This window comes from Delphinapterus leucas, chromosome 14 (assembly GCF_059928025.1).
Source record: "Delphinapterus leucas isolate spDelLeu-1000000601 "Yukka" chromosome 14, BTC_Dleu_Yukka2, whole genome shotgun sequence".
In the NCBI taxonomy this organism is placed as follows: domain Eukaryota; kingdom Metazoa; phylum Chordata; class Mammalia; order Artiodactyla; family Monodontidae; genus Delphinapterus; species Delphinapterus leucas.
In genome coordinates this window covers 26864783-26892557 of record NC_143142.1, presented here as the reverse complement: position 1 = coordinate 26892557, position 27775 = coordinate 26864783, and the positions used below count along the sequence as shown (strand labels likewise).

Here is a 27775-nt window from a genome sequence, read left to right as displayed (position 1 = left end):
CCATCTTGGTGGTCTGGCGGCCAGCCCAGACTTAGGCCAACCATCAGCACCTCTGTGTCAACCCCTGCTGAGAGCACCATGTGACCTTCCTCCTTTGGGTGGGATTCCTGGAGGGCAAAGCAGACCAGAGCTGTCACAGCCACCAAGAACTCATTGCTTCCAGGGCAGAAGAGAACAGTGGACAGGATCAGGGGCTGCTGGGAGAAGTTCCAAGCCCAGCCAGTGCGGAGGGCTTGGCAAATGCCCCCAAACTCCACCCTGAGGGCCATGTCCAGAAATGCATGGGCCGGGTCCAATGGCAAGGAGTCTCCCAGGCCTGGCCAGGTTCCTCATTGTAGGGAGGGGCAGAACCCAAGGACATAGGCTCAGGGCAGCTACTGTGAACATGGCCCTGAACCCCAGAACTTCTAGGGAGGCTGAACTATCTGGGGGCCTTAGCTCCCAACAGTGGGATGACTATAGAGGGATGGGCCCCATGGCACAGAGGTCCTTAGCCTTTATGGCAGCCCTGCCTGAGCCTAACCTAGAACAGCTCCCAAGTGAGCAAGTGTGTGATCCTGGAGCCTTGGCTCTTGGTGGGGTAGGAACAAAGGTCCTTCCACTTCTGCTCTAGCCACAGGGTCCAGGCAGTGTCGGGTACAGGGTATCTGGCCCAGGCGCAGGCCTAAGGCTGCCTCCTCCACAGCCCAGAGCTCTCTTGACTCCAGGGCCCCAGGCGTCAGCTGGGATTCTGAATGGTAGCTGCCCAGCCCTCAGCTTCTGCAGATGGCCAGGGTGGGCAGCTTGAGGGCCCTGGCGGGGCAGGCTGCTGTCCCCGACCCATGCTGGGAAGGGCAGGGGAAAACTCCACTGCCAGAGGTCAGGTGGGAGGAACAATGCAGTTCCAATGCAGCTGACCCCACTGCCCACTACCCCTCCCCAAGGCCCACCCTGAGACCTAGCCCCCCTAACCCATGTCCTCAGTTCCTGAACACGATTTCTGGGCTTTTCCCACCAACATAAGTGCTGCCCAAACCACTCTGCCACCTCTTGCCCATGGCCCCAGGTGCCACACCTAGGTGGCCATGGCCCTCCAGCCTGCCTGCTCCCCTGGCACCTGAGCTCTGTGCAGTGGTCACAGATGGCCTCAGCCACTTGTGTGAATGGCTCTCTCCTCGCCAAAGGACAGAAATGGCATCCTCCTTGCCTCCAGATCCCCTCAACCCTTGCAGGTGTCCTGGGGACAACTGGGAGGATGGGGCCAGCTGATCCCACGGCTTCCCTGACAGAGAACTCTTGCTGCTCCGAAGACTTTGGAGGTTGCTGAGGCCGGTCCAGCTTGGACCTTCTGTGATAGGACGTGGGCGAAGCTGACCCCGAGGCCCCTCAGCAAGCCCCTCCCTTCCTGAATTGGGGCCCCGCCCTTGCTATCCCTGCCTGACTCGCCTGGTGGTGTCTGCCATGTGCCCAGAGGTGGGGGTGCCTGGACAGGCAAGTGCTGAGGGTAAGATGATGGATGTGGAGGGTGGGCCTGGGAGGAGTACATGGTCAAGAGGGTGGACCTGAGATGCTGCCAAGGCCAGTGGACAGGAGGAAGTGGTGGGAGGGCGAACCAAGCCAGGTCCTGGCTGGCATCAAAGTGGTCAGTGGAGGTGCTGAGGGGCCTGGCCTCTGCCCACTGCTGTCCAGGGAGCCTGGAAGCTGCCCCCCATGCTGATTTCCTGCTGGGCATCGGGGTGCCCAGGGCACAGGATCAAGGTCCCTCTGGACATACAAGGCTCAGAGAACAACCAAGCCCTGGCCCTGTGACCAGAGCCAAGATTGGGGCACCAAACCTAAAATAATCATTTTATTCCATTAAAAACACTGTCCCTGCATCTAAAACTATGTCCATAACTTACAATCTAAATAAAAGCCAGTTAACATAAATAAGGAGAAGGAGGTCACTTCTGAGGAAATCAAACTCTGGAAAAGAGAAAAGAAAAAATAAATTTCAAACAATTCTGATGGTTCCCCAAATCAAACAAACTGTGCCCAGGCCTTCCCACTGCTGTGCTGAGCGGCTGCTTCTGAGCAGCCCCACCACTGACAGGTGGGGGGTAGCACCCGCCGTCCTGTCTGCTTGAGTACCTTAGGCCACACGGCTCCTGGCACCTCCTCCCCTTACAGACCCTGCCTGGCAGATTGTCCAGCCTTGGCACTGCCCCCAGCATGCTGCCCCTCACCCTCCCAGGCCGGCTCACCTGGTGCCGTCTTGGTGGCAGCTCGCACATGGCCCTGGGATCATCACCAAGCAGGCTGCAGGGAGGGGTCTGCCTCAGATGCCAGCCCCACTGCCTGAGACCCCCATTTGTAACCTTTGATTTAACCCTCCCCCCCCACAAAGGCCCTTGCTGAGGCCCAGCCCTTGAGACTCAAGGAGTGTCAGCCCCAGTTCAGATGAGGACACGGGGGCAGCCTGGTGAGGCTCCCCACAGACGTCACATAAGACCCAATCTGCCCCCAGAGCCCTGTGCCCCCCGAGAGAGGGGCTGGGGGAGGTCCCTGAGGCTCCTAGGCCAGTCTCAGCAGAGCCCACCAGGGCTCTCACACTCCCAGCTCACCAGGGACGGGGGATGGAGGAAGGACCCTGGGCCGGCAGGAGGGACCCCCCACACCGGAGCCTGGACGGGGCCCGTGTGACACAGCCGCGACTCCAGCCGGGGCTCAGGGAGATGCCGGGCAGGGCATCCGCTGTTGGGGGCCTGGGCTGAGAAGGGGTCACTAGACAGAGCAGGTCCCCGGCCCATTTCCCAAGGGCCCTTGAGAAAGAGATGGTGTGTGAGGCACAGGGGACAGTGCTGGCGGGAGCGTTGTGCTGCACTGTCACAGTGACAGTGCTGGCGGGAGCGTTGTGCTGCACTGTCACAGTGACAGCCACAGGCGTCCAGGCTCACACAGGGCCCATGATTTATAATTCCCCACTGAGCGGCTGCTACCAGCTTGGCCTTCTCAGAAGTCCAGCACATGAGAGCCCAGATAGACACCCTGTGGGCTCCAGCCCTGGGCCTGACGCTGGGGCAAGGGCAGCCCCCGTTCCCAGCCACACCCGGCGCCTTGTGATAAGAGGAGGGTAAACACAGCTCCTTCTGAAGGGATCCCAGGAGCTTAATGAAATTAGATCCCTCAAAGTGGCCCATTGTGGTCCTGCCACCAGCCTGGGGACAGGCGTCCCTGGGAACAGGCGCTGGACCCCATCTCCAGCCTCAAACCCAGGTAGAAGCCGGGCTTTGTGGCAGGGCCACGGGAACCCACCAGCACCCCTCCCCCATGACTCACCCTAGGACAGGAGGGACACGAGTGCGTCCAGGAACTTGCTGCGGTCCTCGGCTTTCAGCTCAATCACTGAAGTAATGAAAGGAAAACATCACTGGGACGGGAGGAGCAGGGACAGAGCTGGGGGAGGCCACCAAGTACCAAGTTGACTCCCGCTGCCCGGCGCCCCAGTGGCAACAACCCCCTACCACATTCCAAAGGCGCACTTGGCTCCCTGGTGGCCTGGGGTGCTCTGGATCATGAGGCCTATTTAACTGGCCTCGCTGGCTGCCCTGTCAGTGCAGCTGCGGCTGTGGTCTGTGGGCAGGACCCTCGGGGCAGCCAGGGGACCAGCGGTGACACTCTGAACACCACAGTCCTGGCAGAGAGGCCTCCCTCCTACCCGAGCGGTCAGGCAGGAGGCGGCCTTCCATCCTGTTCTGGCCAGTCTCTCAGCTTTGGTGTCCCTTCTGTAGAAGGGGACATGGTGCAAATTGACCCATCTCTCGGGGCCATCAGCCTCAGACAAGCACGGGGCCTCATCAGACAGGAAAAAACCAGCCAGCCTGGCCCTGCAAGCTGTGGGTACCTCAGGCCTCGACTTCCTCCACACCCCCTGCAAGCCGCCCACCCCTGGGGGAAGCCCAGCAGCTCCCGGCCCTCTAGTCTTCCCCATGTGGGAAGCCGGGGCATCCTGCAGGCTGGCCAGCACTGCCTGTCTGCAGTCTCAGGCATGAAACAGGAAGTGGGGGGCTGCTGCTGGAGGGGACCCCCCACCACGGAGCCACAGCCTGAGTGGGCCCGGCAGGAAGATGCCAGCTCTAGACTCCAGAGGCAATGGGGTGAAGGCGGGTCTCGGACTCAGAGACTGGTCCTCGTTAAGGCATCAGTGGTGATGTGAGAGGTCCTTTCTGAGAGGTGGGTGCTATGGGCTGAAGGTGCCCACCTTGCTATGGTGACAGCCTAACCCCGGCACCTCAGAACGTGAGTGTACCTGGCAGTGGGCTTTTACAGAGGTGATCAAGTCACATGAGGTCACTAGGGTGCGACCTGATTCGGTCTGACTGGTAACCTTATAGGAAGAGATCAGGACACAGACAAACAGAGGGTCGACCACGTGGAGACATAGGGAGACGACGGCATCTACATGCCTAGGGGAGAGGCCTTGGGAGGAACCAGCCCTGCTGACACTTGACCTTCCAGCCTCCAGAACAGTGAGAAATGCATTTCTGTTATTTCAACCCCCCACTCTGTGGTGCTTTATTACAGCAGCTGGGGCTCACTAACACAGGGGTAAAGTGCCACACATCTGAAGACCAGAAAGTAAATATGGCCAAACATGCCATGTTCCACACTGGCATCCGGTGGCCTACAGGTGTGGCCCCCCAAAGCCACCATGCGGCAACGTTAGGGCATAGTGGTGGCCAGACCCCCAAGCTCCTTGGTAAAGTGATCTCAGGGGCTGGATCCTAAGGCCAGAGCCAGGTATGCCTGTCAGGGCCCAGATGGGGTGCAGGGCCCGAGGCCAGAGGACTGCTGGCAGGGCACCCCCGGCACTTCCCTGGTTCCAAGGCCAGCACTGACCTTGAAAGGGCCTCAGTGCGGCAGACTCTTACCTGAGAGATCGAAATGGTTGTGCAGTGTCCGGGAGTTGGTGCCCTCCGCCGCCTTCTCAAACGCCCGGCCAAAAAAGCTGGGGACACACAGAGGTGCATTGGGGGCTGTCCCTGCAGTGGACCCTCCCCGCCAGGGACACACCAGACTCCTCACTGGCCACAGCCCCGAGGCCTCAGCCCACTCTCTGGACGGCCACTGCCTCTCACTACTGCTCCCATGTGAGCCCTTCTCAGCCCTCAGGTGGGCGTGTCCCCTGGTGCCCCCCCAGGCACCGTGCTGGCAGCTGGGGCAGGTGAGAGGCAGAGGTTCCGTGGAGCCGTGTGCGGATGGGGTCCTAGACACACACAGCAGGTGGGACCAGGGATGAGGGGCCCGCAGGGCGGTGGGGGAACAGGAGCTCCTCGGGGAGCAGCCTGGATGGAGCTGCCTCGAGGGAGGTTTGGTGGAGACAGCAGGAGTGTGGGGAAGGGGCTCCAGTGCCTGTTGTGGAGAGCAGAGGGCAGAAGGCGGGCAGAGGAGAGCGAGTGCTCCCAGCCTCCACGGCCGCCCTCACAGGAGACTGTGCGCGGCCACTGAGCTCACCACCAACCGGCCCAGCCATGCACAGGCTGGCAGCCCGAGTGAGGACACAGGCGGCTGCGGTGCTGCCTCGGGAACCCTGGCCGGCTCCCACCCATGTAACTTTGGATCTGAGACCCTCGAGGGAGCTTTGGAAGGCAGCCCGGCAGCAGGGAAGCACTTGTCTCAGAGACCATTGTCTCCCCACTCACGGCTCAATGACCTTTGCAGACGCAGAAGGTGGTCAAAGCTCACAGTGGCAGAGCTGGGACCGATCCAGACCCAGGGTAAGACCCAGACCTGATCCAGATTTTCAGTGCAAACTGTTTGCTTCTCAGAGGAGGGTTCAGGCCCAGGGAGGGCTGAGGGTTTCGCCGCGGCCGCAGGGCCACGCACCTCGCCGCCCATCCTGGGTGCGTCTGACCCCGGCCAGCCCTCCTCAGGGAGCTGGATGCCCTTGCCTGGAAGCTGGATGTCCACACACCTGCACCCCCCACCCCATGCTGGGGTGGGAGCTCCCAAGAGGCCTCAGGCTACTCACAGGGAGGAACCCAGGTTACCTGGAGCCCAGAGACGTGCCCTCACCGGTGAGCCCTGTGCACTGGTGTCTGTCCTGGGCTTTCAGCATGAGGCCCCAACTGCCCTGCCACCCTCAGGCTTGCCTGCCTGCTGCACCTCCCTGCACTCTGACCCCGCTCAGTGCATGCTTGATGCTGTCCCACCCTGCAGCCCACGTGTGTAAGCCCCACCACCCTGCTTCATGGTGGAAAAGGCCATCCCTGGCCTGGCATTGAGGCCGACCCCCCATAGCTCCAGGCCCCAGGACTCACTTCTTTCTGTCGGAGCTGTCGGTCTCTGGGGGGATGCCCACCATGGTTACAGTGCCCTGCTCCGCGCTCAGGGGGGCGGCCATCACCAAGGGCAGTAGCTTGCAGCGCCGGTTCTTCGTCTGCGGAGGGAAGTGCACCTCGGTCACAGTGCCCAGGAGCCCCAGTCCCTCGCTCCCCAAAAGCCTCCAGGGACTCCCTCTTCCCAGAGACACTCAAGTCCCCACGCAGCTTGCCCCCAGCCTCCTGTGCCCCTGGCTGTTCCCTCCCTCACCTCCTTTAGGTCCTAACACAGTTGTCACCTCCTCCAGGAGGCCCTCCCCAGCCACCCCCCCCCGCCCCTGCCCCGCCCCCGCCTCCGCTGAACATGAGCCCCAGCCCTGCATGCTCTGTGAGGCCCCACCCCGCCCCGCCACTTGTCCAAGTGACCTGGGTGGTGAGTGATGGCACGAGGGCTGGTGGGAAGTGGAGGGTTCAGGGCTCAGCGGAGGAACACAGCTCAGGAAAAGGGAGGCACCTGCCAGCCCCTGGCAGGTGAACAGCCCCCGCACCCCAAGGCCAGTGTCTGGCACCAGCCACTGCCCCCCAACCCCCGGCTGCTGTGTTTCCACCCTCACCGAGCACACGAAGGACTTCAGCAGGTGCTTGCTGAGCAGGCTCAGGGCAGCTGGCCTGGAGAACAGCACAACGTCTGGCGTGCCCTGCAGGGAGTGGGGGTAGGTGGTCAGGGGGCGGCCAGCAGGCGGGGCTGGGGACGTGTCTGTGGGGAGCTGACCTCCATGAGGGAGCAGTAGAGGAAGGGCCCCTGGGAAATGATGAGGTTGGTGCAGAGGCAGCTGGCGATGGTCTGCTGTGTGGCGCGCAGCTGCTGCTTGGCGAGCTCCAGGCCGCGATACAGCTTGTCCAGGTTCCCCCTGAAACATGGCAGGCGCACGGCTCCATCACTGGCCGCAGACTGGACACCTGGTTTCTGGGTCAGAGGGGCTGTGGAGCCAACAGTTCACTTCCCTCCCTCCCCAGCTCCCTTTCCAGTGAGACGAAGGAATAAAAAGTGTCTAAGCCCACAGCGATGGACAGGAGAGGTGCAGGGGGGTGGGTTCCTGCTGGCATCAGAAGACCAGAGACTGGAAGCCAGCAGAGGTGCCTCCTAGAAGGTGCTGCAGGGCTCTGACTGGAGAGGCTTGGGGGGCACTAGGGATCCCGCCACCAGACAGATGGATTTTTACCCTTCCCCCACACAAAGGAGGGTTCTATTCTGAACACATTAAAATGAGCCCTCTATGGAGAAGTCAGGTCTTCGAGCAAAGCCTCTGCACCCAGGAGGTAAGGGTCCCAAAGTGTCACATGGGCTTCCCACCCACCAAGATGAAGTGATGCCTTCCAGCCAGCAGGCTTGCCAGGCTTCCACAGCCTTCCCCACCCCCCCCAACCCCTTGAATGTGGAGGACCACCAGACATTTGAGAAATGCCTGTGGCCTGAAAAACCAGCCCTAGTGGAAACATAATTTGGAGACCAAAAGAAAGCTTAAAATGAAGTCTAGTTAGTATCTTCAGAGAGATTTGGGCAATACATTCGTAAACCAGGAACAGGATGCTATGAAAAATGATCAGAAACCAGGAAGTATTTGTGGAAAGTAAAATGGTTGCAACAAATAAAAAATTCACTCCAAGTCAAGAAAACCTTCCTTACCACAGATAAGACAAACACATGGAAAATATAAGGCAAAAATCAGAGACAGAGAATCATTCCAGGAAGTCTAGAAAGATTAAGAAACAGACATATGTGTGGGGGGAACAGTAAAGGCAGAGTATGAAAGCATTTCCTCAGACTAAAAGGGCTCACACAAAACCTCAGTCTAATTCATGAAACAAGATCCACCCCACACATCACTAGACATTCTGGAACACTGAGAATCAAATAAGATTCCGAAAGCTTCTGGTGGGGGTGAGGGTGCATTTACAGAGAAACAAAAACCAAAATGGCTCAGACTTCTCATCAACACCACTGGCTGCTGGGAGACAGGCAGCAACCCTGAATTCTGCACGAGCTAAACCAGCAATCAGATGAGGGCAGAAGATACTGTCAGATGTGCAAGAGCTCAGAATGTTTACCTCACATGTGCCCTTTCTTTAAAAGTTGCTTAAGAATTATGTTCTAGCAAAATGGGGGAGTAAAAAAAACAGATGAGGATCCCAAGATGTGCTGGGTCCACCCCAGCGGCACAGTCTGGGCCGCCAGTGGTGGCGGCGGGTGGCAGGACTAGGGAGCTGGAGCTGAGAACAGAGCCCCAGGCTCTCCTGGACAGAAGGGGCTCAGGGAATGAGAGCTGGGAAAACCGGATATGATAAAGGAGGCAATGAAGAGCTCCCAGGAAAACAAAGAGCTGAGCCAGAAAGGAATGGGATCACTGCACATTAGTGACTCTGGAATATTTTATTAGAGCAACCAAGTAACACTATTTATTGATCTTCATCTTTGAGAATCAACCTACAGCCAAAGATGAGACGACTCACATTCTGTCCTCTACCCCACTATTGTTAACCTTGAACATGCGAAAGTATTTTCACATCCTGGGAGGTATGGGGGAGGAGAAAACGAAGGATGCCAACACCCTTTTCTTACCAACTAGGGAGACAAGAGATGCTGGTGAAAGAACAAGACCGAAGTATGTTAAGGTTACAAAGGAGCTAAAAATAGTGGCACAACTGTACCAACAGGAGGGGAAGGCGCACAGAAATGGGATGAATGCTCTTTTGTCACAGCAGGAAGTCAGCAGACAATGGCTAAGACTGGCCCATCAATTCTGAGAGGAGGCGGAAACAGTCGGCAGTATAGTTTTTTGATTTCTCCATATTTCTAGGTAAAAACAGAGCAACTACATTACAAAACCAAAGACCTAGGACCCACATTTACAACACAAAGAATGCGGAACACCACAGACCCCAAAATATAGGCAGGTGGGAAGGGACCCTCAACTGGCTACCAGAAGTGTGGGAGGGAGCAGAGAAGCAGAGACCTAAGAAAGGTGAAACTCCAGGCAACTGGGGACAGTGGCCAAAACTTAAGATTTTTGCGCCACGCAAGAGAAGGTGAGTGTGAGGGCCATGGCAATCACCAGGGGGCTGGAGCAGGCTAGCTCCCCGTACCAGCCAGAGCTCCTTTCCACTCTGGGCCCCTTGCTGAGGAGAGACGGCTACAAGTGGAACTGAAACTGGGCAAGAGAAGGACAATTCAGAAAAGGAAGGCAAAGGCACTGATCAAACACGCTGGGATTGTCATGGAGGTTCTAGCCAGGCAATTAGTAAGAAAATGAAATAAAAGGCAGTTAGATTGGGAAAGAAGAAGTAAAACCATCTTCGTCTGCAGGTGACATGATCCTATATATAGAAAATCCTGAAGAATCCACTAAAAAACTGTCAGAACTAATAAACAAGTTCTGCAAGTTTGCAGGACAAGATCAGTATACAAAAATTGATTGTAGTTCTATGCAGTAGCAATGAGCAAACCAAAAATAAAATTAGTAAGTTGATTTACAATAGCATCAAGAAGAATAAAATATTTAGAAATAAATCTAATAAAAAGTGTACGGTTTATTTTCTGAACTATAAAACACTGCTGAAAGAAATTAAAGAGGATCTAAGTCTATGGAAAAACATCCATGTTCATGGATTAGAAGACTTAATATTGTTAATATGGCAACACTCCCCAAATTGACCTATAGATTCAATGCAATCTGACTTCTTTGCAGATATTAATAAACTAATCCTAAAATTCACGTGAAAATTCAAGGAACACAGCATAGCCGAAACCTGCTACAAAACTACAGTAATCAAAGCAGTGTGGTACTGGCATAAGGTTAGACACATGGATCAGTGGGAGAGAAGTGAGAATCCAGAAATAAATTCCCACATGTATGGTCAACTGATTTTCAACATGGGTGCCAAATTAATTCAATGGTAGAAGAAGTCTTTTCAACAAATGGTGCTAGAACAGTCAGATGCCCATATGCAAAATAATTAAGCTGATCCCTTCCTCACATCAGATACAAAAATTAACCTCAAGTGAATCATACACCTAATATAAAGGCTAAAACTATAAAACTCTTACAGAAAACAGAGGTGTAAATCTTTGTGACCTTGGATTAGATAATGGTTTCTTAGCTATGACACCAACAACAAAAGAAACAAAAGAAAAAACAGATAACCCAAACATCATCAAAATTAAAAATGTGCTTCAAAGAACATCAAGAAAGTAAAAAGACAACCCACAGGATGGGAGAAAATACTAGCACATCATGTATCTGTTGAGAGACATATTTAGAATATCCAAACAGTTCCTACAACTCAATCATTAAAAGACAACCCAATTTGGGCTTCCCAGGTGGCGCAGTGGTTGAGAGTCCGCCTGCTGATGCAGGGGACATGGGTTCGTGCCCCGGTCCAGGAAGATCCCGCATGCCGCCGAGCAGCTAGGCCCGTGAGCCATAGCCGCTGAGCCTGTGCGTCCGGAGCCTGTGTTCCGCAATGGGAGAGGCCACAACAGTGAGAGGCCCGCGTACCGCAAAAAAAAAAAAAAAAAAAAAAAAAAAAAAAAAAGACAACCCAATTTAAAGAGACAAAGGACATACATTTCTCTAAACAGGATATGCAAATGACCAATAAGCACATGAAAAACTGCTCAACATCATTAACCATTAGGGAAATGCAAATCAAGGCCACAGTGAGACCACGTCATACCCCTAGGATGGCTGCGATCAAAAAGTCAGACAGTGACACGTGTTGGTGAGGATATGGAGAAATTCAAACTCTCATACACTGCAGGTGGGGATGTACAATGGTGAAATCACGTTTTGGAAAACAGTCCAGCAGTTATACAAAAGGTGACACACAGAATCACCACATGAGCAGGCAATTCCACTCGCAGGTATATACCCAAGAGAGAGGAAAACATGTCCACACAAAAACTCACACGTGTGTTCACAACATCATTTTTCATCACCGTTAAAAGGTGGAAACTACCCAAATGTCCATCAACTGAAGATGGATAAATAAAATGTGGTTTATCCCTATGATAGAATATTATTTGCAATAAAAAGAAAGGAAATTCTGACACATGCTACAACACGGATAAAACTTGAGGACATTATTCTAAGCAGAAGAGGCCAGGCCGTAAAGGATCACTTAATGTCTGAGTCCATGGATATGAAATGTCCAGAATAGCAAATCTATGTATACAGAAAGTAGGTTATTGATTGCCAGGAGCTGGGGGAGATGGGAGATTTGGGAGGCGATGGCTGAGGGGAGCAGGGTTTCTTTTTGGAGCAATAAAAATGTCGTAAAATTAGATAGTGGTGATGTTTGCACAACCTTGTGAATATACTAAAAGCCATTAAATTGTACACTTACAATGGGTGAGCCATAGAGTATGTGAATAATAGCTCAGCAAATCTGTTTAAAAAAGTGTGCTTGGGAATGGACCAGGAAACCCCAGAAAGCAGGCGCCTCCATTTCTAACACTCTGAAGCTGGAAAAGCTGTGTGAACCATACCTCCCCCGAAAAAGTCAGGAAGACTAAACTCACAAAAAAATGAGCAACGATCAAATCCTCTCAGTTATCATCAGGAAAAAGAACAAGGAGGATAGTCTCCCTCTCAACAATGAAGGTTAACTAGAAAGACACACCCCCCAAAAGACCAAAACTGTAATATTCTATTTCAAAACAAGCTGAAAGACATTAAAAAAAATAGTACATCTCAGGAAGTGAGATAAGAAAAAATTAGAAGTAAAAGAAAAATAATTGAGAAATGAAAACTAAACTAGAAGAAACACAGGAATGAATAAACAATAATGCCTGAAGGGGTATGGGAGGTGAGAAAGAAGAAAAAATTTTAAATCAAAAAGAAAGAAGAAAAGGATTCCAAAGAACATGACACATACTGAAGACGGGCACGTGTCTCGTGCGCCCCCAGCTCAGGTGGACTGTGATCTGGATTCCTGCAAAGACACAGTCAACCCCATGCCTCGGGGCCCTGTGACCTGCCTCCCTGGCAGTGTGGGGCTGAGGGCCGAGTGGCCGGTGGGGATGGGGGCCCACGGCCACGCCCACTACCTGGAGAGACTGTCCAGAGCCTGGATGAAGTTATCCGTCCCAGAGCCGTCTTTCTCGGGGCTCTCCATTAGCGACATGGTGGCAAAGGCCACATCACTGGCCAGGAACTTATGCTTGAAGCCAAAATGGATGCTGAAAGTCTGGATGCGCATGTCCTTCATGCTGCAACGGGAGGAAGTGACACGGCTGTCGTTCTGCGCGTGGCCGGAGTGTCCTCGAGTTGGGGTGAGCTCTCACACAGGCCAGGCCACCACTAATGCTCCCTCCCCAGCCCCCAATGATGCTTGCAGCTAGCCATTCCAGTCAGAGAATGGACGGAGTCAGGAGGCCGACACACCAGCCTTCAACCAGGGTGCTGAGCACCCGGTACAAAGCTGTCAGCCCGTCAGGGCAGGGCAGGAGCTAGCTGTGTGCGTGTGTGTCGGGGGGTGGGTACAGGGATGTGGGTGTGGTCCTCTCCTGCCTGCGCCCCAGGGCGCCAGGAGCAGTCAGGCCCGTGTCCCTCCAGCAGCGTCAGAAGACCCAGTTGGGCAGAGCTTGCCTGAACCTGGCCCCAGTGGGCCCTTCCAGGGTCCAGTGATGGACAGTCCAGGTTGACCTCAAAGGTCTGCACCTCGGCCCCAGGATGTAAGGATTCTACACTTTTCAGGCCCCTTAAGTCCTAATTTTAACACAAAGAGAACTAAAAACTTCAGGGAAGGCTAGTCAGGTCACAATCATCTATGTGTTCTTGTTTTCTGCATTATTTTTAGAATGTGATTAAAGCTGAAACCTTGACAAAGCTTAATCCAGAGAAACATGTGTTTACCCAAATTTATTGGCAGACTCTTCAATCATCTCCCGCAAATTCTCCTTCAAGGAGACGTCCATGGACTGAAACTTCTGCTTCACCTGTTTCAGGGGGAGACTGGGAAGGAGGAGCACCGGTCACAGGAGGCGTGATGCCACAGCTGATGCCCCGGCCTGGCCTTCAGACCAGATTCTGGGATCGAGTGAGGAATGTGGGATAGAGCAGGAGTGGGGGCTTTCCCCCAGGGGAGGGGGGCCGTGGGGGACAGGCCTCGGCGCTCACTCACCCCACATCCGCGAGGAACTCCTGCAGCCGCTTCTGCCCGTGAAGAGACCAGAGCTTGAATCTGGCTGCGGTGTAGCACGTGTTACACAGGCTGTCGTGGAGGGACCAGTGCTGATAGAGCGCCAGGCGGAGGCTGGGCCCGCGGTCAAGGAGCTGTGGCTGCATAGTGACCCAGGCCCCCGCCCTGGGACCACCACCTGCATAACCAGTCAGCCCCCCCCGGGGACCTGGAGCTCTTCGATCTTAGTTTAACATGACCCAGACAGCTTGGGAGATGTGGACGCACAGCATTATCCGGGGGACCCTGTGGCCACACAGGACTTGGGAGGCCCCACTGGGCGTCGCCAGTTCAGGCTGGCCTCCCACCTGCTCCCCGCGGGCTCCACCTGCCTGGGCCTGTGCTGGGATCCCCTCAACAAAGCCTCATCCTCGCTCCACTCCTTGACAGGCTCTTCCTCACTCCTGGGGCCACAAGTGTGGCTAAGAGGATGGTCCTCACCCACGCCAAGGTTCTCTGGGCACACGGCGGCCTCTGTCCTCTGTGATGTCCCTCCTGCTGGTTGGGCCCTGGGGCCACTGTCCTCCCTGCCCACACCCCCGGCGCACCCCGGTCCCTGGATGTCACGTGTCAGGACCCAGCTCCTGGTGGTCGCCCCCTCCCGGAGCTTGGCTGCCCCACACCCGGCACCTCTTCCTAGACTTGTCGTGGGCACCCCCACCTGACCTGTCCAAGCCGTGTTCACTGGTCCCCAGCTGTCCCAGGGCAGGCACAGGCTGGCCCCACTCCTACCATCGCTCTACCCGCCACCAAAGCAGCGAGACCCCTGTCACAGCTGCCACAGCCTATCCCCCCCTTTCGGCAGCCCCGGGACATTCAAGCACCAGGAACCAGCTCCTCCACCTGCACCCGTCCATAGCTCCAGCCCCTCCCTGGAGCTCACCCCAGGACTTTTGCAAGGCCATGGGATTGCCCAGGCAGCCCTCCCTCTCCTGAGGGTAGCTGAGTCTCCCCTCTGACATGGCCTCACCAAGCCTGTCCTGAGCCCTGCGGCCGGCCCGTTGGCCCGGGTCGCCCCCTCGAGGCGCCACATCCTCCTCCTGAAGTGTCACTCTCTAATTGCATCTGCTTGCTGCTTCCCAGCCCGCTCGGCAGGAGTCTGCGAACCCTCTCAACTGCCTGAACCACCGTGGCCCCATGTGCACTTGCCTGTGTGCGCCCAGCACCCATGCACCCTGATACACGTGATGCTCCTGAACATGGCAAAGCCATGGACGAGCCAGGCAGGGCCCACGTCCAGGACTCCTGCTGCACCCACTGGGCCCTCTGCCCAGAGCCTCTCGTCCCGGGGACGCAGGGCTGAGCCGTGAGGATACTCGTACTCGAAGGAGATGCGCATGCAGTCGACAGAGAGCGCATGTTCCTCGTCCTCATGCCGGTGGTTGTGCCGGGACACGTGCCGCTGCAGGATGCCCACGTCGGTCACGTACTTCATCCTGGAAGACAGCAGGCAGCCTGGGGCCCCCTCCGCCCCTCCTGTCCAGGGCCCAGGACCCCTGCTGCCTCTGCAGGCATTCGAGGGCCAGGCTCTAGCCTCATCTGCCACCCCCGTGCAATCTCTCCTGGGCAGCAGCTGCCCCGTGTCATTTATTTGAGGCCCCCTAGGGTGGACACAGAGGGTGCCATGGCCCACCTGCCAGCCACGGTCAGTGGACAGACCCCATAGTGACAAGACGCCCAGCACAGGAAGTGTTGGCGAGGAGAGCGGGAGAAGGCAGACCCCATCCAGGTCCACTTGAGAGGCCACCCAGGCCAGCATGGTGTCCAGCGTTGTGCACCTGACACCATCAGCAACACAGGAGGGGAGCAGGCTAGGCCCAGGCCATGAGACTCGGGACCCTCCAGTGGGCAGGGTGGGAGGGGCAGCTACCGGGGCACAGGGGCCTCTGCAACCAGTGCAGCCGGAGGCTGTGCCAGGAGGCAGGCACGGGGCCCTTGGACGGGGTTACAGTTCCCACCTGATGGCACCAGAGCAGCAGGAATGAGAGGGGCACCGGCTCCCCCGCCCCTCCCAGGTGTCTACATCCTGGAGTTGGACAGACAGGAAGAGCGAAGCCCACCCACCAAAAGCAAAAAGGATTCGGGTCCACACCAGCCCTCCTTGCAGGCCTGTCCAGCCTTCCCCCAACCTTTGAGATCACGCCTGCCCACCCTGGCAGGCCTCAGGGCCCTGGCCCCTCCTCCCAGCCCTGTGTCCACTGGGCACAGGAGTCAACAGACAACATGAGAGCTGGGAGACCGGGCCCCTCCGCTCATCTCAGGCTCCACCTGCTGGGCCCCCGAGGTGGATGAAGCATCCACACAAGGCCACACATGACTGCACCAGAGGTCCAGTCCTGACAAGGACCCAGGCCCAAGGCAGCCCATCCTCAAAGGGCGCCGCAGGGACGCTGCCCCCAGCCCACCACTGCAAATCCGGCTGCGGTCGACCTCAGACAGCCCGGGGGAGCGCATCCTTACTGGGTGATCTTGTCTTGCACCCACTGGTCCGTTAGTCCAACAATGGCCCACCTGGAAGGAGAGGAATGGAGCCGTGAATGGGTGGGCAGCACTCACAGGCATGTCCTGCCAGCGTGGCCTGACCCAGACACTCCGCTGGACCAGTGGTCCCACCCTGCGGGTGAAGAGGTTCCAAGGCTCCCATTGCGGTGTCACCGCTGTGGGGCTCTCGGTTCCCAGCAGGGATGCCCTATGACAAGAGCGGCAGGCCCCACACCGCCTGTGTCCCGGCTCGCCTGGCCGCACGCCACCCTTGCCAGCTCAGGGCGACAGGGCACCTCTGGGCCTTGATGTGGCCAGTGCCTGGCCCTGCCCCGGCCGTCCTGAGGCTCTGACTCAGCACAGACCGTCACCTTGCAGAGGAGAAAACCAGGACCTAGAGCAGAATGCTGAGGGTGAAGCAGGCCAGACCCACACACTCCTCGCTAGACTCTGAGCCTTTAGTCCCCAAATCAACCCGCGTTCAGGAGCGCAGTGTGCCAAGCACCCCCGCCGGAAGCCCCAGCAGCAGGCTCAGAGGCAGGCCAGCGGCTACTCCTGTCCCAGAACTACCCCCCCGCCAGGGTTGCAAAGATGCCTGGCGACAGCAGCCTTGTTCAAACCTCACGCTCAAACTGATTTGGGCAGCAAGGCTGGGCGGGTCAGCTGGGAAGGGTGGAGAGGCCCAGGACCCTCCCTCAGACCCTCGGCACCCCATAACACTCCCCAGTCCCCCCAGGAGTCTGTGTGCAGCCGGGGGCCCCAGTCAGGAAGACGACCAGGGCCTGCACGTGTGCAGAAAGGGGCCGCACCCGGCACTCCCCTGGCAGTGGGGACCCGCCCTGGCTGTGAAGATGCAGCTGCTCACAGGAGGGCCTCACGCACCACAGCATGTCACTCAGGTCCTTGGACATCATCCACGCCAGGTCAAACATCACCATGGCCGACTGCAAGAGAGACAGGCTTAAGGTCGGGCAGCCGTGCTCACGGCAGGGTCAGGATCGTGCTGCCCGGGGCCCTGGGACCATGCGAGAAAGGTCTTTCCCACAGGGCTGTCTGTGGATGAAGTATCCAGCTCCCGTGAGCAGATGGGCTGGGTCCTGGCAGGAGATGGGAGGATCAGGGTCTGACCAGAAGACTCTAAAAATCCCGTTTGCCCTGAGACGTTGGGCTTCCTTCAACAGCGCCAAGGAGACTGGTTTCCGCGGGAATTTCCAGCATCTGAGGAGCCGGGCGTCCGTTCCTGCCCACACCACCCACCCCTCCTGCGGCTTAGGATCCTCCACTTGCCAGGGCAGAGAGATGATCCCACAAAGGGCAACGGGGCCTTGACCAGAAAAGGGGCTCTGGAGATCTGTGCTCAGGGTCCAAGGCCCCAAAGCCAAATTCTAAGGCTAAACACAGGATGCTTTACTGGAAACTTATTTTCTAGGGGTCCTCAAGGCCCTGAGCTCTGCTCAGTGATGCCAGAGTCGACACACTGGGTTTTCTGTACGAAACTCTTCCTATACATATATGCTGGTAGGCCTGTGTAAGTCCAGAGTTCTACCTTCTTGCACAGAGACTAACAGATCTGTTCTGCACTTTTTTTTTTTTGGCCACGCAGCATGCAGGATGTTTGTTCAAACCCAGACCCCTGGCAGTGACAGCGCCAAGTCCTAACCACTGGACAGCCAGGAAACTCCCTTGTTCTCTACTTTTGATCATGAACAGAAATAATAGCTGCTGTTCCTTGAGTACCTCTAGGTAAAAGGAACCGTCCCAACAACTGCCTCTGGAGTGAGGGCTGCTCTCTTCCTTTTACTGAGGAGGAGAGGCTCAGAGAAGCTGCATCCCCTGCCCAAGATCACAAAGAGGAAGCTGTGGGGCTGGAATTCATACCAGGCCTTCGTGGCTCTAAAATCTGTGCTCATTCCTCCTCCTGTTTTAGGACAGTGACCCCTAGAGTCCAAACGTGACCATGATCCCGCCTATCTGTACTTACCGATGTCCCATGATATTCGTACTGCTCGTAGTCAAAGAGTATGTCTCTTCTGTAATGACACAAAACGCGGGTCTTCAACAGGAAGCAGAACAGGAAGACAAATGTTGGGAAAAATGCTAAAACTGGACGGTACCCAAGAAACGCAACTGAAATAGTTTGTTTTCACTTATTGACTCTTCAAGGAGTGTAGACATACAATGGCTGGGAAGGGAGTAAACGGGCTCAAACCTCGTGTGGCTGCAGAATATGTGAAATGGCACAGCCCCAGAATCCCCCCCCAGGAAATGATCCCCAGAAGGGAATTCACGGAACAAGCAAGACAAGACGGGCTCTGCGTGCAGCCTATGTGTCACAGGAGGATGCTGGACTCAGCCTCCAGTTCACAAAGAAGGGGAACCGGCCAGTTGAGCACTGGGCAGTTGATAAAGGCTTTTGGAACCATCAGAACTATGATCCTATTAAGAGGAAAAATGCAAAATTAGGTGTGATTATGTAAAATGTGCACAAGTACAGATAACCCAGGAAAATCAACCCAAAGCCAGAATCTCTTCCTATTAGTGAAAGTGGGTTATATTCAGTTTTCTTTCCTTACACTTCCTGAAATGGTTTTACACTGTCCTTCCACGGGGGTTGGCTGGGGGCACAGCAGGACGGGGGCTGGGTACTCAGACCCTGCTAGACCTCCAAGGACTGTGTTTAGCAAGGAATTCCCAGCTCTAGAGCACTGCTCCACGGTTTGCCTCAAGCTAGAATAACCTCTCCAATGTTTTCATTTTAAAGCACTTCTGTTTTTTAATTTGCAACAGGAAGAGAAGGTATGTGTAACTTAGTTTCCTTTTCATACTTTTTTTCCTATGAAAAGTTTTACACAATTGCCATCTCTTGAATTTGTAAATAGAAGTATCTACATTTAGAAAACTATGAAAACAAAGGACCAGGGCCCTCACCGCTAATGGATGGCATGTGCTTGGGAGACCTTCAGGCCAGGCCCGGCCTTCGTGGGACCAGAGGGCGAGGCAGAGGGGCCCTGAGCTCCTCCCCAGTGCAGGGCCACCCGCTCAATCCTGCAGACACTGGCGCAGAGGCTCTAAACCGAACATGTGATCCTCAAATAGAAAAGAAAGGGGCATCGCTGACCCGCTATCCCGCTGCTGGACGCAGCCTCACCTCCGAGCCTCCCATTCTCTTCGCTTCCTCCTCTTCAAGGTTCGCTCCGCGATCTCCTGATCCACGACAAAGAGAACAAAGGGTTGAGCAAAGGAGCCAGGAACTCACCCCACAGCCGGAGAAGGTTCTGATCTGGCAGAAGGCACAGGGCACGAAGTCTGCTCCTGGGGAGGGAGGCGCTGAGGGGGCAGCTGGGCCCTCAGGCCCATCAGCACTGCGGGTGCGTGGATGTGGTTGGCTGCTGCCGCCCCACCCCCCACCCCGCCGGCACCTGCTCAGGCCACACCCCGAGTCCTTCATCCCAGCACCGAGCAATCCACCAAGAGCCCGCCACTGCCTCCTGCTGGCTTTCCCACCAGATTAAAAAGAGCTCACACTTCTACATCCAGACCCCACCGTTTCCAGCGACTATTCTGATCTCACAGGCACAACCTCATTCAGTTCCCACAACAAAGGCAAGGGGGTGGGGGGACGGCAGTTTTAAAAACTCGCTTCTGGAAAGATGGTGTACATGTATTTTTCTCTATACATTCATTAAATATACTTAGAAACCCCAATATCACATATTACAAAAAAAAAAGATTCTGAAAGGTGGAAAGGAAGGCTGACTAGCCAGGGATCCTGGGACCTGAGGGATGTCACAGCATGAGTTCCCTGGGTTTTCTTTTTTGTTCATACATCCCAGACTTGGAGCTGAAGAAGCCGGCCACTTGGAAACACCAACAGGTACGAAGAAAAAAATCCCCAACAAAAGCCAAAGAACCATGAAGGAACACCCTCGGAAGACAGGAAACTTTTAGAGGATAAGTGCTTGACTCCAGGTCCACCCCCTCCAGCCCAGCGCAGGCCACATGGAGCCCAGCCTCCCCCGATGAACACCTCCCATCTGTAACACCTCCTCCTTCTACCTGTGCACTCCCTACACCCTCGCCAGGGTAGAGTCAGAGGCCAGGCAGGGAGCCTGGAGCTTCCTTACCTAGTGGTAACGCGAGAAGCTGGGTCACTTGTAGATTGTTGGTTGGAATGTAAAATGGTACAGCCGCTCCGGGAAAGGTTGGCAGCTTCTTAAAAAACTGAACACACAACTACCACACAACCCAGCAAATGCACGCTTGGTCATTCATTCCAGGGAAAGGAAGACTCGTGTTCATACATACAAATCTGCACACAAATATTTATAGCAGCTCTATTCACAATAGCCAGAAACTGGAGACAGCCCAGGTGTCTGTCAGTGAGTAACTGGCTAAACTGAGGCCGGTCCACACCATGGAACATACTCAGTAACTAAAGGGAACCAACCTGATACACCCCAAGACCTGGCTGAACCTCCAGGGAATTATGCTGAGTGAAAAAGCCAATCCCCAAAGGTTATTTACTATATGATTCCATTTATATAATTCTTGAAAGGACAAAATTATAGAAATGAAGAAGAGTATAGTGGTGGCCAGGAGCTAAGGAGGGGGTGGGGGCAGGAGGGAAGTGGTGTGGCTATAAAAGGGCCACAGGAGGGGTCCCTGTGGTGACGGAAATGTCCTGTGTCTTGACTATTTCAGTGGTTGTAATGTTGTGCCATAGTGTTGCAATATGTCACCACTGGGGGAAACTGGGCAATGTATGTAAGTGATTTCAACTCATTTCTTACATCTGCATGTGAATCTACAATGATCTCAAAGTTCAAAGTTTAATTTAAAAAGGCAAGTCATGGTCCTGATGAGGGAACTTCTTGGGGATGATAGAACTGTTCTCTATTATGATGTGGTGGGGGTCACATGGCTTTATACATTTGTCAAATCTCATTGAACTGTACACCCGGTGAATTTTATTGAGTAGAAGTTATACCTTAGTAAAGTTGACTAACAAAACCCCCAGGGCCCAAGAATTCTTTGACCCTCCCCAGGACGCACAGTGGAGTCCTGTCCCCTCCCCTCGTGGCTGTGGAACTCCAAGGCTGATCAGGAGGGCTCAGACAGCTCAGTATCAAAAAAAAACAAACAATCCAATCAAAAAATGGGCAGAAGACCTAAATAGACATTTCTCCAAAGAAAACATACAGATGGCCAACAGGCACACGAAAAGATGCTCAACAGCACTAATCATCAGGGAAATGCAATTCAAAACCACAGTGAGATATCACCTCACAGCTGTCGGAATGGTTAGTATCAAAAAGACCACAAATAACACATGTTGTTAGGATGTGGAGAAAAGGTAACCCTCCAACACTGTCGTTGGGAACTAAGTTGGTGCAGCCACTATGGAGAACAGTATGGAGGTTCCTCAAAAACTAAAAATAGAGCTACCATATGACCCAACAACTCCACTCCTGGGCATATATCTGAAAAAAACAAAAACACTAATTCAAAAAGATACATGTACCCCAATGTTCATTGCAGCACTGTTTACAATACCCAAGACATGGAAGCAACTTCAGTGTCCGTCGACAGATGAATGAATAAAGAAGATGTGGTGTGTATATACAATAGAATACCACTCAGCCATAAAAAAAGAAAAAAATGGAATTCGGCCACTGTGACAACATAGATAGACCTTGAAGTATTATGCTAAGTGAACTGAGATGGAGAAAGATAAAACATAAAATAAAATACCATATTATTTCACTCACACATGGAATCTAACAAAACAAAATAAATGAACAAACAAAAATAAACTCATAGATACAGAGATTTGTTACCAGAGGGGAGGGGGCTTGGGGGGGGCGGAGGACATGGGTGAAGGGGATCAGGATCCAGCATATGGTGGTAGATGATAACTAGGCTCATGGTGGTGAGCACTTTGCAGTGTACACAGATGTTGGATTATAATGCTGTACACCTGGAACCTATATAATAAAAAGAAAGAGCTCTAAAAAATCAAAGATTAGAAGATAAAGACCAAAAGTTGGCTGGAAAATAGAACAGATAAAGAGCCAGGCAAGAGGAAAGAAATCTCAGAGTGGGTCTGAGAGGTCCCAATCGGATGACCCAAGACTCTAGAAATAGCAGGCAGGTGAGGAAGCAGGACACATCCTACAGATGGACAGTGTCCAGAACATCCCAAACATGGCCCTGAAGGGCTCCTCCCAAGGCTCTGGTCAGGCCAAGGATGAAGGGAGGACCCCAAACATTCCAGAGGCAAATCTCAGCCTGCACACCAAGGACCAGGGGCCAGAGGGCATTAGCTTCCTTACAACACCGAGCACTAGAATAATCTCATCCCTTGTGTGGGGGGAGCAGCGCCTCCCGCCTGTAATTCCACATCTCGCAGAAGCCACCAGTGCTGGATGCTACAGCTCAGAGAAGTCCAGAAACCTGCCTGAGGCCACACAGCCACGGGATGGCAGAGCACAGAGTTGGCACCCACACCTGCTGCCTCCCATCTCTGCCTGGGCCCACAGGCTCCGGGCTGACCCCTGACCTCAGGGAGTGGTCATTTCCTCAAGACCGTGTTGAGAGGCCCAAACCCACCTCCTCCACCCGTGTGCGCTTCTCAGAAGGCTCTGACCCCTCGTCACTTTCGTTTCCCGAATGTTCTTTATCCTCCTCTTCATCCCTAAAAATGTCGTCATAGGCGGGAACTTCAAGGTCATCATCTTGTTTAATGAGCAGTTTGATCTAAGATTAAAACAAAAAGCAATCAATCTCCTCTGTCATTCATGGAAAACTATCCATCACGTTTTCTCTCGCAGTCTTATTTCTCGATTGGCCACAGCGAGTCGCTGGAATCTGCATGCAATTCGGTGCATAGAAACTACAGGAATTTGAAAACTACCTACAGTCATTAAGTTTGGAAAAAAGCTTCCTCTTAGGCCACATACTCAGCCAACAAAACGAATGCCTTGTACCTCAGCCTTTGACAGAGGACACGGAGATCGGTGACCTTGAAGCGAGCAAAGCTCCTGTCTCTAAGAGGCCCTTCACGTGAGAGTTTCAGGGCTGATGCTTTGTTACTGTGGATGCATGCCCACTGCTGATGGGTCAAAGAGCATGTGTGACAGAGCCATGGCAGGCTCACAGCAGCCTCACACCACTGTCCTGCTGGTCCCCACACCACCCTGGATGGGCAGGGTGCATCCTAGCCCCATTTATAGGGGAGGTACCTCTGAGGTCCCCCAATATTCAATAAGGCTGGGCTGGCCTAAGCTTGGAGTGCAGACTCAGGGCAGGTTCTGGTCCCTACACCTTCCAGGACAAGCGAATTCCATACACACCCTCTGAGCACCTCCAAGGTTAGGTGCCATGTTTCTCATCAAAGATGGACAAGACCAGGTTCTGTCCTCAGGCTGCTCCAGCTCTTATAGGGGAGGTGGACATGGGCCTTGTCAAGAACACCAGGCATCACATTGTCCGCAGCATAAAAGGGAACAGACAGACAGACAGGAGAACTCAGGGGAGACGTGGGCCCCGAAGGCCGGCTTACCTGGGCATCGTTGTACACGTTCACAACATTGACTGGCCTGTGAGTGTCACACACGAAAAATACGGTGTCTTCATCGGGTTGAAGGATATCCAACAGGTCCACGTTAGCACCACAGTTTATGAGGATAAAATAGTGGAACTGAGAAAAGGACAGGGACCCTGTGAGTAAGCGCGTGGGGGAGGCTGTTTGTCTTCAGCATTAGGCCCGAGTCCTGCTGAGACACACGCAGCCCCTGACGCATGGCGAGGCGCTGACAGTGAGGGGCTCCAAACACGGCCACAGCTGGCCTGTGCAAGTGCTTTAACAACTCCATATACCATTTCATTTCCACCGCGACATTGTGAGGTGGGTTCCATGCCTGTCCTGGCTTCAACGAGGAGCAGGCAGAGGATGAGTGTGCCCGAGTCTCAGGCTTGGGGTCAAGAAGGTGATGTGGATGGACCAAGAGTTCAAATGCATAACCGGGTCTCTTCTGATCTGTCACTCTACTGTGACAAATTATCTTTCTGTGCTAGTAGCATGGCACAGGGTTAAATTTCTAGCAAGTCTTAGGTAGCCCACACTTAACAAGCACCTAAATATTAAGTTAACCCTTTAATTACATTCTATCACTATAGAAAACCCTTTCCTTATAAATATTGAACTGGCAGAGGTCCCTCTCATGATGACAGGAGCACCGGGTGAGGACTTATCTCTGCCAGACAGTCCTAGATGTGGCCAGAAACTCTAGGGACCCTCTTCCAGACTCCAGTCTCTCCCTGTGGGGCTGTGGGGTCTCAGATGTCCCATCTCTCATTATAGTTCCATGCAAAGGTGGGAGGAGGCCTGGCCTCTACTGCTTAAATTTCAAAAGGATACGGTATGTTCCTGAATTTCAAGCTGGAAACCTGGATACGTTTTCTTGGAGAGATAAATATGAAACAGTAGTCTAATGTAAAGTAATTTTTACAAGGCCATATAAAAAACAACCTGCCAAATTCCAAGCACCTTACGATGAAATGTATCTGCAATACAAGTTCAAAGTTAGAGGCTGTCCATATTCACTATCTCTATTTTGTTGTCAATTTTGTCTCCACAATTTGAGAGTAAGTCACCTGGACATATAGCTCACTTTTCTCTTCTGAAGAAAGTCGGTAGTTAGAAATACATGCAACCTATTGTATACATAGAAAGAATGCTCAGTGTTAAGAAGTTGTAATTGAGTAAAAAAAAGCCAAATATTCTCAAATGCATCTCTCATACCTGTTCTTTATGCTCAAGAAATGCAGTTTCAAGTTCTTGCCACCCAGAAACTGGAACCAGCGTATACTGCACGTGGTCACACTGGAACAAGGCCTGGAGAGAGATTTTCTTTCAAAACCTATTGCAGTTAGGATGTCTGCAATCTACCTTGAAATGCACTTAAAAAAAAAAAAAAGATGAGAGACAAACAACACGTGATAACCTAAGGTTAGTGAAATATTTATGTCAGCAAGTAGGTGATGGGGACATGAATGTCCACTGAATCATCTGGTCAACTTTGCTGAAAATCACCAAAAGAAAACTGAAAAGCTGATGGTTTTTCTATGTCTTCTGAGTAGTTCCTGACCCAAGGGCCTCTGACCAAAGCCCATGTAAACCTTGCACCATATTCAAAACCGAACCAACGATCTTCCCTAACAGGCTAAAGAATCGAGTATCTCCAGAATCACTTATGACACCACTGTGCCCTCAGCTGTCAGATTCCTCCGCTTCAAACCCCACACGTGAGAAGCCGCCACAGGTCTACGGGTCTCTCGAATGCAACCATTCTGTGCCCAGGTTGCTACAGAGATACTAACTAGTCTCCCTGCCTTTTACCTAGTTCTCCTCTAACCCACCCAACGCCGTCCCGCCAGGGAAGCAGCCTTCTTGAGTCCCCGCCCCAGGACGAGCTCTCGCCCGGGATGGGGTCCTCGCCCCGCTCCTCCCCCGCGCCCCCCGCCCGCCCAGCCCGCGGGCCTCACCTGAAGGATCTTGCAAGCGCACAGAGCGTCCACGTCCGAGGCCACGAAAAGAAGGACCCTCTGTCGGGGGAGAAACGGCTGAGCGCGGCGCCCCGAAGCCCGGCCCCTCCCACCCCACGGCCGCGGGCCCTTGTCCCTTCCCCCCAAGCCTCGGGGCCCAAAAAAGGCTTCACCTGGCTCTGGAGCACCTCGTAGAACTCCTTGCGGAAATCTGACACGAACATGGCTACCGCGGCGAGACACCACCCTAGCTCGCGCAGAAACCCCGCGAGCCCGGCGACGGTCAAGACTCCCGCCAAATCAGCGCTCTTCCGATTGGCCCGGGGTCCAACCAACAGGGACTCCGTTCCCAGCCTTTCCTCCTTTCTGATCGGTCCACGCTGGGGGCGGGCACTAGCGCTCCGCCATTTACGGCTGGAATAGTCCAGCCCGCCCCCAAAGAAGCGTCATCCACGGGCCGGACGCACTCGCGGTTGCGCAATTCAACTCTGACTCCGTTACCTACGCTCGGCGGACATCTTTACTTTGGGAAGAGAAGAATACTCCCCCCAACTGGGACCTGTAGGGAAAAGAAACCTTCTCGCCACAAATTAAATTCATGTATACGTCAGACAAGGGCGTCAGTTTAGGATTTCAATGGGCTCTCGGCCTAGTTCAAGGGCGGAAGTGTGGCTTACTTCCGCCCGAGTCCTCGATGGCCGCAGCAGAGGCCGGAAGGTCTGCGTGCCTTCTGGGTAGTGTAGGCAGTAAGGGGAGTGGGCCGCACCAAATTCGTCAGGAGGGGGACACTATCAAACTGTAATTTAAAATAATCACGTAAGGTGCTCTAGAGTGCACACGTTAGGAAGGGGTATCTGAGCGCTCACTCTCCGGGAATTTTGGACCCTCGCGCCTTTGCCTGGCTTTCATTCGCAGCAGCCTGCGCTCGCGCCCCCTCCCGGAAGTGCAGGTCCGGACTTCCGGTGGGCTCCGGGCGTCCGCGCGAGGCGGCGGCGGCGGCGGCGGCGGCGGCGGCGGCGGCGGCTCCCACCGTAACGTTCCCTGACGAAGCGCATCTGCGAGGCGGAGGCGTCCACCATGGTGAGCGGCCGGGCGGGCAGGGCGGGCCGGGGCCGGGGTCGGGGCCGGGTGGACGGACGTGGCGGCCGCAGAGGTGCCGAGTCACCGGCCTGAGCCCGCCGCCGCTCGGGACTGAACGCAGTCTTGCTTGTGTAGACCCGAGATGGCTTCCCGCGAACAAGCCCCGGATCGGCTGGGGGGCTGTAGCGGGGAGAGGAGAGCTCACGGGCCAGTCCCGCGAGCTCGGTCCTGCCGGCCTGCGGCCCCGCCCCGCCGCCCTGGGCACCGCGGCCCCGAGATCCCTCATCCTTTGGGCCCCGGCGGCGCCCCTGGAGGGAGGGTGGTGGCCGCCGCGTCGGCGCGAGAACCACGAGGTTTAGGGAGGCGCGTAGTGTAGGCCACGAACGCGGGCAGTGGGGACTTGAAGCCGGGTATGCCTGCAGAGCTGTGTCAGCACCGCGCCGGGCGCTGCCGGTGTCACAGGTTTATCGCATGCGAGTTTATCCTTAGTGTGTCAGTGTCGGGTCCCCTCTCTCTCCTCAGGGTTAGCCACCTAACAGCTGAACACCAGCCGTGCGCCGGGCAGTGTGCTGGCGCCGGGGCTGTAGAGGGAAGTGGGACCGGGGCGGGAGGTCAGGTCCGTGGGTGGATGCGGGGCAGGTTGGCACCCGGTGTTCAGTACTTTGTGTCCATTTTTCTCTTTCGTGTTGCAAAGAGAAGACAGGGCTTAGATGGGGGGGGGAATGTAGTGAGGAGGCCCCTACTCCTCTCCCTTCTTTTCGTCCAGAACGCTGCTTCTGGCCAAGATTTTGTCGAACAGAATTCTGGTTAAAAGGAGAGGCACGGGTGTGAAAACTACTTTGCTGGCGCTCCAGGGAGTGGAGAACCATTGGAGAGTTTAAGCAGGAGCTGCATCTGCATCTGTGGAAGACAGCTGGCTCAGCTTGCTGATTTTGGAATTGCTAGTAAACTGTCTCATCAGTACCTGATTTTTCCTCTACTTAGTGTACAGTTAGAATCAAGTCAGGAAATACTCGTCTGTTTAAAAGTTTTTTAGCTTGTAAAAAAACATGTACTATAAGTTTACCATTTATAAGTGTACAGTTTAGTGGTGTTAAGTATATTCACGTTGTTGTGTAATGGATGTCCGGAACTTTTTGGTCTTGAAAAAC

The 27775-nt window shown here is 54.4% G+C and overlaps 2 protein-coding genes across 4 annotated transcripts in view; one reads left to right on the top strand and one right to left on the bottom strand.

Moving 5' to 3' along the window:
- Positions 1 to 1813: 1813 nt before the first annotated feature.
- On the bottom strand, positions 1814 to 26564 carry CDC45 (cell division cycle 45). 3 transcript variants are annotated; one of them, XM_089894842.1, is made up of 21 exons: positions 25718 to 26563; positions 25545 to 25604; positions 24802 to 24894; positions 23560 to 23697; positions 22608 to 22754; positions 19147 to 19202; positions 17980 to 18028; positions 16881 to 16942; positions 15978 to 16028; positions 14834 to 14953; positions 13461 to 13592; positions 13193 to 13291; positions 12385 to 12546; positions 12213 to 12269; positions 7051 to 7189; positions 6893 to 6976; positions 6279 to 6397; positions 4890 to 4966; positions 3298 to 3363; positions 2223 to 2277; positions 1814 to 1944 (listed from the first exon to the last, which is right to left on the bottom strand). In XM_089894842.1, exons 1-19 carry the CDS (start codon positions 25766 to 25768, stop codon positions 3299 to 3301), a joined length of 1761 nt encoding a protein of 586 aa, XP_089750968.1. In that variant the 5' UTR covers positions 25769 to 26563; the 3' UTR covers positions 1814 to 1944; positions 2223 to 2277; position 3298. The 3 variants fall into 3 exon arrangements, with proteins under 3 accessions (XP_089750968.1, XP_089750969.1, XP_022406990.1); XM_089894843.1 differs by lacking the exon at positions 2223 to 2277 and having other exon boundaries at positions 25718 to 26564; XM_022551282.3 differs by lacking the exon at positions 12213 to 12269 and having other exon boundaries at positions 25718 to 26017.
- The window catches only part of UFD1 (ubiquitin recognition factor in ER associated degradation 1), a 19347-nt gene continuing 18067 nt past the window's right edge, over positions 26496 to 27775 (top strand). Inside the window, exon 1 of the mRNA XM_022551284.3 lies at positions 26496 to 26624. Within this exon, the coding sequence (XP_022406992.1) occupies positions 26622 to 26624 (3 nt within the window). The 5' untranslated portion in view covers positions 26496 to 26621. The remainder of the gene's footprint in view (positions 26625 to 27775) is intronic.